Source organism: Chenopodium quinoa, unplaced genomic scaffold, assembly GCF_001683475.1.
Source record: "Chenopodium quinoa cultivar QQ74 unplaced genomic scaffold, ASM168347v1, whole genome shotgun sequence".
In the NCBI taxonomy this organism is placed as follows: domain Eukaryota; kingdom Viridiplantae; phylum Streptophyta; class Magnoliopsida; order Caryophyllales; family Amaranthaceae; genus Chenopodium; species Chenopodium quinoa.
Window position 1 is genome coordinate 2,610,731 of NW_018743033.1, and position 11,699 is coordinate 2,622,429.

The window sequence follows — 11,699 nt, forward strand, 5'->3', positions numbered from 1 at the left end:
AGCTATGTGCGGATGCAGTGATTAGACGATGCATCCCGGAGAATGAGGTAACTAATGTCATCTCTCATTGCCATGACTTACCGTGTGGTGGACATGCAGGTCCTTCGAAGACAACCGCAAAGATTTTGCAGTGCAATTTTTATTAGCCAACCTTGTTCAAAGATGTATACTCTTATGTCAAGGCCTGAGATCGTTGTCAACGGACGGGCAATATTTCTAGGAAGAATGAGATGCCACTCAACAACATACTCGAGGTCGAGTTATTTGACGTATGGGGGATAGACTTCATGGGTCCGTTTCCTTATTCTCATGAAAACCGATATATCCTAGTAGTCGTTGACTATGTGTCAAAGTGGGTTGAAGCTATTGCTACTCCAACCAATGATGCTCGTATGGTAAGTAAATTTTTCAAGAAAATAATTTTTCCCCGATTTGGTATCCCACGTGTGTTGATTAGTGACAGGGGAACACACTTCTTGGAGCATCGGTTCGAAGCGATGTTGAAGAAATATGGAGTGCAACACAGGCTTGGCATTGGCTATCATCCACAAACTAGTGGTCAAGTTGAAGTGTCCAACCGAGAAATTAAGTCTATCTTAGAGAAAACGGTTGCAAGGACAAGAAAAGATTGGTCAGCTAAGATTGATGATGCGCTATGGGCATACCGAACGGCTTTTAAAACGCCAATTGGTACAACCCCATATAGACTTGTCTATGGGAAGGCTTGCCACCTACCCGTTGAGCTAGAACACCGAGCGTTTTGGGCTATTAAGAGCTTAAATTTTGATGCTAAAGCAGCGGGAGAAAAGAGGTTGTTACTATTGAATGAACTAGATGAGCTCCGTCTTGAAGCTTACGAGAATTCAAAATTATACAAGGAAAGGACCAAACGGTGGCATGATAAGAGCCTTGTGAGAAGAGAATTCAAGGAAGGAGATCAAGTCCTTCTATTCAACTCATGATTGAAATTGCTTCCTGGTAAGCTTCGGTCTAGGTGGTCGGGTCCCTTCACTGTTTTTAAGGCCTACCCCTACGGTACTATTGACTATGGAACAAGACCAGAGGCACTTTCAAGGTTAACGGACAAAGGGTGAAGCACTACCGAGTCGGGGGTCCTATCGAAGAGAAGGTGGACATCGCACTCTCTTCCCCACCACCAACTCATTGAGCATCACTACGGTCAAGCTAACGACCTTATAAACAAGCACTTGTGGGAGGCAACCCGTTCTCTTAGTTTTTCTTATTTTCATCTTTTTTTTTAGTTTTGTGTTTGTGTTTGTTTTGCTTTTCAAAGAACACTGAGCTATGCAAGAAGTTGGATGTCAAGAAGGTCGTCAAAGGTTGATAAAATGAGGAATTAACTCGTCGCCCTGGCAGACCGGGCATGAGGTGCCCTATCGGGCGCGAGAAGCACTGATCAGAAGAGAAGAAAAGGGAGGAAGAAAACGTAGAACTTTCTTTCTAACCCCCACCGCCCGGTCAGACCAGGCATGAGGTGTCCAATCAAGCGCGAGAGTTGGCAGCTAGAAAGAAGAATATGAGATACTCTAACCTTCACCGCCCGGTCAGACCGGGCAAGCCCTGCCCGATCGGGCGCGAACGGTTTCCGCGATTTTAATTCAGAAAATACACCCCTCTCTTCACCATTCTAACCCTTCATCCTCATTATTCCCACACTCTCTCTCTCTAAAAATCCCCAAATCATAAACCCTAACTCTCATCCTCTCCTCTAATCCCCACAAATCTTCACACAAATTCTTCAATTTCCTCATCCCTCATAATTCCTATCAAACTCTCAACCTCCATTGCTACTCCTTTCACCTTTAAACACTCTCCTCACCCAAAACTTCCATTTTTTTAGAGAGAGAAAGCTTTGAGGTACATCAATGGCTACAAGGAAGAGAACAAGAGGCGCCCCTCAAGAACCTCAACATGATTTGGAGAGCATTCCAGGGTTCCCACACATCAAGTTCGTGCCTGAATTTCCGAATCAAGAGAAGCGTTTCATAGAGCTCCAACATTGGAAGGTAATTCCTACCCGTTTTATAGATCGCTCTTTGCTTGCAAAACTAGGAATTGATTCTGAATGTAGAACTTTATTTGCTAAACTTGGCATGTCTCAAATGTTCAATATGATTCATTATACCTATGAGGGTATCACTCTTGAATTTTTGAGTTCCTTTGATGTGGTAAAGGGTAGAGATGGGTTAGTGACATATGTGGTTTATAGGTTGTTGAACAAATCCCACCGCATTACACTAGATGGGTTTGCTAGGAAATTTGGTCTCCCATCCACAAGACTAACTATGCAACAAAACAATTTCATTTATGGGGAATTGTGGTTTTCCATGACAGGTGAAAACATTGAATCTATGCAACATGCTCATGCAAATAAAATCCATCAATCCGTTCTTAGACTTTGGACCCGCTTTACCGGGTGGACTATTTTTGGACGCATAGAACCCTATGACGTTAGGGCTGATGAGGTTGCGATCTTGGGTAGTTATCTAAGACTTGGGGATGATGATGAGGATTTCTGGATGAACATTGCTCACCTATTTGCGCTTCATCTTAGGAAACAGGGTCTTACCTTCACCACTGTCAAACCTAATGGCGACCGCTCTAACATCCCTATAGTTTTAGGCAGCTTGGTGACCCATTTGGCACTCAAGGAGGGCTTTGATGAAGCTCACCACACACCAGTGTCGGGTCCTATTACCCTAGACCAGCATTACTTCACCACTACCGGTTTGCTGTCTGTTGAATTTGGCAATTTTAGTTGACTCATTGGGAAGAGCCATAGGCATTCCATCTCTCTAACCTCTCCTGACCTTACTAAGATTTGCCCTCACCAACCTTCTTATCTTTTAGAGATTCCTAGCGGTTCACCTCCCCCAACTGCCCCTACGAGGACCTATTATAGGCGAGCGTCTGCTGGACCCTCTTCCTCTTCTACTGCTTCACCTGTCCCCTATGATAATGAGGCCATCATGGCCGGCATACGGGAACTTCAGTTAGGCCAGCAAGGCCTATACTCCCGTATCCAGACTCTTGAGACCGATTTTCGCCTGTCTATGCATCCTGCCTATGATTATTTTTGCAGGCAAGGTCATATCCCGAGGGATGCTTCCCACCCTTCGTGGTATACCTTTCCCGATGTGGGAGACATTGCAGGTAGTAGTGGAGCAGCTGGTGATGATGATGATGATGACGGTGAAGATGATGATGAATTCGACTGAGAATTCATAGGTGTTTTTCCCACCTCCCACATGTTGCAATGAGGCCATTGCCGAGTGTAGCTTGGGGGAGGATTGTGTATATGTATATATCTCTCGGTACATTCTCTTGCTTTGATTGGTTTGTTTTTATTTCTTTGGGTGCTTTAAAAAAATGAAAAAATACGAGAATCATGATAATGAATGGCCAGTGAACTACTTCCATGTGCCCCTATCCTTAATACCAAAAGGTTTTTGACTTGATCTTGATTGAAAGGCTTGCATTGCGAATTAAATGATCATGATTTAACCTTTAATTGTTTTGATCCCTAGTAGAAGTCAACTTTATTAACCATGTATGAGTCTGGAGCTTGACTGTGTTAACTGTGAGGCTTGAGCCTTAATTATTTATTCATGTGTGTCTAGTTCCTGGTGTGATATTGATCTTAGTTTTGATTTTAAACTCTTAGTAATGTGTCATAGTACATTGCACGTGCACGTTGAGAAGGAAGAAGGCCATGTTCTTTAGGTGACCTCCAGATGAATTTAGAAACGTTTGTTCCCTTCTTGCTCACCCATGTTGTAGCCTTGTCCATATTTTTCATGAAAGTCACAAAATGAACCCTTTGGCCCCAATTGGTTACTTTTCCCAAGTCTAGTTTGGGGGAGGTTTATATCGTGGTGTTTGTTTAATTTTGTGATGAAATTGGCGTCCAATGTGGAGCTCTAAGAAAAAAAGAGAAAAGAAGGAATCACAAGCATGGAGGTTTTATCCTTGAAAAAAAAACAAAGAGAAAAAAGAGAAGTAAAATTTTGAAAAAGAAAGATGAAAGAAAGAAAAAATTTTGAAAAAGAAGAAAAGAATTAGAAGAATGAAAAAATAAGGGTAGTAGTGTATGTTCACGATGTAATTGGGGTATGTGCTCTTGCTAGTGAGAAGAATAGATCGAGGATGTTTATTGATTATGTTCAATAGCTCCCCAGTTAGACTATGATTGCCTACATTTCCCAAATTTATTTTCCTACCCACTTTTACCTGGCCTACATTACAAGCTTGAAAAAGACCTTTTGACCTTCGTGCATGGTATTGTGTTCATGTGAAATGAGTCTTCTGTCAAAATGCTGGAGCATATGTCATATTTCGAGTCGACATTTGACTAGGTTGAGCAATAATATAACCCTTTAAACACGCGAGTGTTGTGATATGGGGGGTTTTCATTATTGGTGGGGATGGAGAGAGATCGAGCTCATTTTTAGCTTGCCACATAAATGTTGTGTAGAGTGACCACCAAGTGAGATATTCTAGTCATCGATTCCCGAGTTATACATGGTTGGTTTCGCTTGACGACTACTTACGTTAATTGATGGTTTGAGTGATACGATTGGTTGGCTAAGATGCATGCTTGTCTGATTTCGATTTTGAGTCTATTATTTTCAATTTCATTGCGGGGTGAAGTATGTTTGCTTAGTTATTCATTTTTTTTTATTGTCTTGCTTGAGGACAAGCAAGAGGTTAGCTTGGGGGAATTTGATGTACGCATTTTATACCATGATTTACCCCGATTTTATAGTGTATATTTTCATGGTTTTCAGCTCTACGGAGCCATTTCTCGCTAACAATCTCTTCTCTAGTGTGTTCAATATTTTATTGAGTTTCACAGGAATACGGAGATTTCTTAGATGGATCGGACTTGTTTTAGATGATTATAGAAGAATTGTTGAGTGAAGAATGAAGATTTCCCCAGTGCCCTGTTGGGTATCCCATGCCCTGGCTGCTAGGGCGAAGAAAGGAAGAGCTAACTATGAAGAATAGTCATTTGATCCCACGTGCCCGACCGGGCATGTCATGCCCTGGCAGACCGGGCAGTGAAGAATTATTTTTAGAGCTGCATTCTTGAAGCTGTTACGCGTGCCCGACCGGGCGTGAGGTGCCCTGGCTGACCGGGCAGAAGAAGAAAGTAAGAGTAAGGGGCATTAACTTCGTCCGCCCGATTGGGCAAGCCTTGCCTGGTCTGACCGGGCAATGTTGCGCGATGACCGTCATTAATTGTTTACGGAATTCTATCTTTCTAGGGGTATAAATACCCCTTGTAATCACATTTAGAAAACAGCTTATTAGTTTCCCTAGTATTAAAACAACTTTAAAACCCTAGTTTACTCTCTTTAAGCAATTAATTTTAATCTTAGTTTTGGATTATTGTTCATCAACAATTCAAGCGTTCTCAATTGAAGTAATTGGTATTCATCTACTTTATCTCTCTTTTACTTTTCAATGCTCATTAATTATGTTTTCTTTGCTAAATCTTGTTTTTGCTTTCGTTAATATGTGTGAGTAGATCCTTAATCTGGGATCTTGCAAAGCCCGAGTATGATTGATACATGAATTGAATCTTTAATTTCTCCAATAATAATCCCAATTGACATGCTTAATTGATTGTGTTTATGCCAATGCTAGATTAGGAATAATTAGTATTGTTATCATCCCTTTGTTCTTATTGCAACGGAAGTTGGGTATTAACGGGATTTGGGTATTTCAATTAATGGTTTGAAGATCATCACGGAAGTAGGTGATTGGATGATTAGGAAGTTAAGTATTGCGTTTAATGTCCCTTATTGCTTGATTCCATGGAAATAGGCTTAATAGTTGATACGGGAAGCCATTGATAACTCGGAAGAGACCTTTGGTATTGTTTAGGGAATGCTTTTCCTCTTGTCAATTGACTTGTTATTGGGGGTAGATTTATTAGTGCATCGATTATATTCGTGGTAATGCTTGATCTTGGATGCTTTAGTTTATTGATTATCATTTTCTCTAGATTAATTGTGCTATTTAATATATTAGCTTTTAGTGTTCGTCATCATTGATTTGGTTACTTACTTGGTGATTACTTGTCTGATTAATTAGGTGAACCTTAGTCTCTTGGGATTCGACCCTACTTGCCCGACTACATAGTTAGGAGGAATAGTTAGGTTATTTTTGTTAGGTACGCGACACGCCTATCAACTATAGTGAGTTGTAAGATTCAATTGATGGTGGCACAACAAATCCCGAATTGCTAAAGAGTTTTTGTGGTCACGTTGCATACTATATTTGGCATGGTCGAGTAAGTCTAAGTAGTTTTATTATTCAATTTGTAGTATTTATTTAATCTGATTTATAATCAACATTTCAACAATTTAATTTGTGAGAGTTAATTACATTTTATATATTGAATTCTTATTTGATATTTGTATATGCATTACATTTGTGACTTGAATAGGAACAAAGTGTTTTGAAAGGTCACAATAAAGTGAGCGTTTACAAAAGTGAAAACCTCATCACAAGGAGGTGAAGACATTAATTATATCTAGTGAGCTTGTTCATCTGGCTGATTGTATGTATTCTAATTTGAACATGCCATTAATATCTGCTTTTGTGGAGAGGTGGCATCTAGAAACAAATTCATTTCATCTACCATTCGGAGAAATCACAATAACGCTATATGATGTAGCATACATTTTAAGTATTCCTATCACCGGACAAGCAATTTTTGGTAAACCTGTAGTTTCCGAATTAAAAGAGCACCTAAAAACAACTCTTAATGTATCAAAATCTGAGGTGGATAATGAATATTGTAAAGGGAGTGTGTGGTTGAACTTTATACAAGGGTGTTGTTCATCAAATAATTTACATTCTTCACCAGAAGTTGTTGGATACTTGTTGTGGTTGTTAGGGTGTACTATTTTTATAGACATGTCATCTACTAGTGTTAGTCCTTATCTTCTACCATACGTGGTTGATTTGGAAAAGGTTAAAGATTATGCATAGGGTGCTGCTTGTTTGACATATATGTATCGTCAGTTAGGGGTAGCTTCCAGATTTGACAATGCTCAAACTGCTGGATGTTTAACGCTCCTTCAAGTACTATTTAATAAAAAAATTCCTTACATTTTTAATACAAAAATTTCTAATGTTAATAAAATATTGTTATTTTAATTTTTGTTAGGCTTGGATATATGCTTATTTCCGATATTTCGACCCTAAAAGAACAAGAAATGGGATATAAGTTTACCGCATGCACAACAATGGTCCCTCCACATGTTTAGAGTGTTGGTATTGATTCTTTGGTGTCTTATAGACGTATACTAGATGATATGAAAGTTGATGAGGTCAACAGTTTATATATATTTGTACTATTAAAAATATATTACTGTATCCTTCACCATTTGTTTCTCATATTGTTAATTTCAAAATTTAGCTACTGTGGACTCCATTTGATAGAAATCCTCATCAGACGTTTCCGATCACATTGTATTCTGGTGTAATTCATTATAGGGATATTACAGAGCCATATATGCCTGATCGTGTATTGAGACAATTTGGATATGTCCAAATTATACTCATACGTCTATTGCATCCCAAAACTTGTTACAGAGGACTAGAGAACAACAAATATAAATGCAAATACGATGAGAACCTTCGTGCATGGGATTCTTGGATGAATCATTGTTTTAGAGTAGGTGAAGCAGGTTCTTATAGAGCAAATTTTTCTACTGAAATGGTGGAAGGATATCTTAACTGTTACCGAGCTCGCACTCATGTTCGAGTTCATAGAGATGTCGCATTAGCACTAATGCCAATACAAACATGTGATATGCCCGAAGTTGCAGTAAGTTTTATTTTATATTTTTATTTTTATTGGAAAGTAGAGTCCATGTAACTATTACAGGATGACATTTATTTTAAATTGCAGCGTTTGCAATATTTTGGTGCAAGAGGTTATCCACTCCATCCAGATGTTCGACACCGGACTGATGATGTGACATTTTGGAAATGATCGTCAAAGAAGAGGTGTAGGTGGTGGTTCAAGAAGGGGTAGTCGTAGGTGTTAACTTGTATTTTTTAGGATGAATTATTTTTCTAGCTAGTTGTATAGTAACACTTGTTAGAATCGTATCGATTAATTTATATATTTTGAACTAGATGCAAAGTGTAATATCCAAAACTAACACTTGTTAAAATCATTTTGATTGATTTATAAACACTTACTATATAATTATATGAAGAAAATAAAAAGAAGTGGAATAAAATAAAATTAATAAGAATAAGAACATAAGTAAGAAACCTTTGTAAAAATAATACAAATAAACAAATTTCCTCTATAAATTTTTAGAATACCATAAGATTGTCTATTTATCACCATTTAATTGACGATATAAATCAAACTGATCCTTGAATATAGTTGAAGCCCACAGTAGCACATCAGCGCTACCATTATGGATGTTAAAGGTAAAAATAGGTGATAGAGGAATATTTGGTGGCATGTGGAGGGAAATATAATGATTACTCCATACGTAAGCCAAATTGATGAATATAGATGGCGGTTGGTCAACCAATCGAGTCTCCAATTGTAAGAATGTAACAGATTGAATTTTAGACCAATTTGTCACAATTCTTTGATATCTATTAGTGACTACCATTCCTAAACCTAGTGTATCATACCAATTCTGGAACGGAGCAGGAGACTTATCACAATTTACCAAATTAAGCATTCTATTATACTCTTGTATGCTTCCCAATGCTTCTCTATCTCTATATAACTCCACATGGTGGGTTAACTCATCTTGTAAGTCACGCCGCACATCCAACCATTTATTCACGTCACCATCCTCAAAAGTAGCAGTGGCTCGAAAACCACAATTTCCATCACCATGCACATTTATATGTCCTTCAATATACGACAATATGAATTCCAGTAATTGGCAAGGCCATGGAAATGAATATCTACTCGACTTTGTTTTTTCCTTTTGCCCATCATATAAAAAAATATGTTGATTTTTTTTTTTTGGGAGTTTAGTTTAGGTTGAGTGCGATTATCCTTTGAGCACTTATTCTTCTCCGTTTCTACATATGTTATATGTTAAAATTATTTTTATTCAGGTGACTACAAAATTCACTAAAAAAAATTAATTAAATATACACTTTTAAAAATTGTACCTTTTGATTTTTTTTTGAAGCATCTTGTTTAGAATCTTGATGGGATTTTTTCCTTTTCTTCTGTCCTGCACATTAAGAATATACATTCGAACTAAAAAAGTATAATTATATAAATTTAATATAGTTGAGAAGAGCACCTTTAGTAGCATTCTTCTCGGAATGCTCCCAACCAGATCTATCCCTCTTTGTTGGATTATTTTTTGGACAACCTTTGTGGGGATGATGAATTGGCTGCTTCAAATTGGTAGATTCGGGAAAAAGTAAATTATACATGGCATTCGCGAAAAAATATTGTTGATCAGGAGGATTTTGTTTTTTATTGATACTATTTCGTCTAGTCGATCTGAAGATGTTTGTCTTATACCCTCTTTCTCTTGAAAATGTCGTCCCTCCATGTCCAAAGTTTTCCAGAAAATATGGACATCTAATAAATCAATTGGAGTATACGTATTCATTAATTCACACATTTCATGTGCGCACGGTGAACCAAAACTGTTCCTTATTTCACATCCACAGGCCTTGGCATTTGTACCTATTTTCTTACATCTTTCATTGTATTCCTTTTTTAATAATGAAATAGCATGGTGAGATACCTTACACTTAAAATGACTAAATAACTGATATCTGGTGATGTGCAAACTTTTTGTGTGAGATTTTTCCATCTCAGCTTTGATTTCATTAAGCTGCATCTCCACCAAATCATGAATTTTAGGAAATATCACATGAAAAGTTACAGTAGTCGTTCCTAACCAATTTTTCAATTGAGAGTGTGCGCTCTCTACCCTACAAAAATATATTATGACAATTATATTTTAAAATATAAATATGCAGTATTATTATAATAATAAAATATAGTTGAATCATAAAATTTACCTATTTGTCCTTCGAGCCCCGAAATGAAGAATTTTTTTGGTACAAGTGGATACGAATCTCTGTTTATAAGGATCTAACCATATTCTGTGAACATAATCAACTACTGCCGATAAATTAGGACTCCATACATATACCATTTCAACAACTGCCACATTGTATTCTTCTTCTATTAAAGAATCAACTATTATTTTCCACCTGATTGAAAAGGGTTTTGCATAAATTTTATTACCCGTTAAATCTGTTACATATTTCTCTACATCTTTAGCAATATGCCTCTTGCAGAATAAATGTGCAAAAGATGGAAAAACATGTTCAACAGAATTCATAAGGGCCCACTCTCTATCTGTGACAATTACTCCGGGGTTATTCTCAGAGCCAAATAATTCCTTCACTCGTTGCATCGCCTGTAAAAAAACTTGTAGTTTTTTCATTTCTCATGAAACCAAATGCAACATGAAAATTTTGGCCCGTTGAAGATACTCCAATCACCTCAAACAAGGGAACATCATACATGTTACATGTTCGTCCGATATGTTACATCTATTAGAATTACATAAAGGAACAATCAAAGCAAATCAACAACTTTGAGATGCGCAAATAAGACATCCCCAACAGCATTAGTTCTGTCCTCTTTTCTGTGCCATTGATAATACCCATGATCCTTCAATAATTTAAAAAAATATTACATAGGAGATAAATCACCCATTTATTTTCTTATGATTTTTTGCAATGCATTGTCGATGTGTCTCCTTCCACTTACATTTTCTGGGTTTTCTAACTGTATTTGTTTTGACATTTGTTTCAGTTTCATGTTACTTCGTTTAAAATGAGCAACCTTCTCAAGCTCTTCTGTACTCAATTTTGTTGCCGATCTATACCATTGCTTATATTTCCCTAATGTATGGTTATGTTTACTTTTATTTACATCAACCAATTCAATAATTTCCATTTACCCCCAACTTGTTCAATCCCAGAAGTTGAAAGGGTCAACAATGCCTTTTTGTACTAGTGTTGTGTCTAGCTTTGAATTTTTTTTTCTTTTTGTCGGGTGAAGGAAAATTATACCTATTAGGTCCACTTCTTTCACATCCAATATAAAATTGACCATACCCCAATCCATTCCCTCTTCGAGAAGACTGGATAGCAAAATACATATCATTATTTTTGCCGATTTGTATCACCCATTCTAACATTTTTTGTCAATCATTAAATAACGCGTCCGTCATGAAAAGATAGCCAACATTAGGATAGTTTTGAAAATTTATATCTAGTGTAAAATAGTAATCCTGACCAAAGTTTTGACAAAAAATTATCTCAACAATAAATAAAACTAAAAACTAATATCGTTTCATAAAATAACATTCTTATCAATTATAACAATGTTCAAGGATAACTATTTAATCTAATCCAGTACCATAATCATATATATTAGGAAAAATTGATGGGAATAATCCTAACTTTCGGTGATCCGCTCAAAATAATCCCTACTTTCATTATTTTCAATATAATCCCAACTTTGACAAAATCTTCTCAATTTGGTGCAATTGATTGGATACTTGCTAAGCAGGTTGTAAAATTAAATAATTTTTTCCTTTTCCTTTTTAAAGATGATTATTGTAATATGTTACTCAAAA

The 11,699-nt window shown here is 36.9% G+C and overlaps 1 protein-coding gene across 1 annotated transcript; it reads left to right on the forward strand.

The window, feature by feature from the left end:
* Positions 1-230: 230 nt before the first annotated feature.
* On the forward strand, positions 231-962 carry LOC110730445 (uncharacterized protein K02A2.6-like). The gene has a single exon (XM_021910248.1). The coding sequence runs from the start codon at positions 231-233 to the stop codon at positions 960-962; it is 732 nt and encodes a 243-aa protein (XP_021765940.1).
* Positions 963-11,699: the final 10,737 nt, after the last annotated feature.

What these genes read in the sequence shown, in the direction of transcription:
- LOC110730445 (XM_021910248.1), top strand. Translation starts at nt 231, where the DNA reads ATGCCACTCAACAACATACTCGAGGTCGAGTTATTTGACGTATGGGGG.